This window comes from Marmota marmota, unplaced genomic scaffold (assembly GCF_001458135.2).
Source record: "Marmota marmota marmota unplaced genomic scaffold, marMar, whole genome shotgun sequence".
Taxonomy (NCBI): domain Eukaryota; kingdom Metazoa; phylum Chordata; class Mammalia; order Rodentia; family Sciuridae; genus Marmota; species Marmota marmota.
The window spans coordinates 2152683-2152891 of NW_025999983.1; the positions used below are offsets into that span (position 1 = coordinate 2152683).

General features: G+C 64.6%; 1 protein-coding gene across 1 annotated transcript in view; it reads right to left on the reverse strand.

Moving 5' to 3' along the window:
- The window catches only part of Cep43 (centrosomal protein 43), a 39712-nt gene extending 39503 nt beyond the window's left edge, over nucleotides 1-209 (reverse strand). The window contains exon 1 of the mRNA XM_015498674.2: nucleotides 163-209. Within this exon, the coding sequence (XP_015354160.1) occupies nucleotides 163-209 (47 nt within the window). The remainder of the gene's footprint in view (nucleotides 1-162) is intronic.

The following is a 209-nucleotide window of genomic DNA, read 5'->3' on the forward strand; positions in this document are numbered from 1 at the left end:
GGGGCTCGGGGCGGGGCTAGGAGCCGGGCTAGGAGCCGGGCTAGGAGCGGGGTAGAGGGGCAGGCGTCTGAGCGCCAGGTCTGCGCTGCAGAATTCTTGGCCCAATTCCAATAGAGTGGTGGTTGGCTCTTGGTTCAGTGCACTGCCCAGCTGCGGGCTAACCCCGAGAGACCGCCGTCGGGCAGTGTCTGCATGTACAACTCATGCAT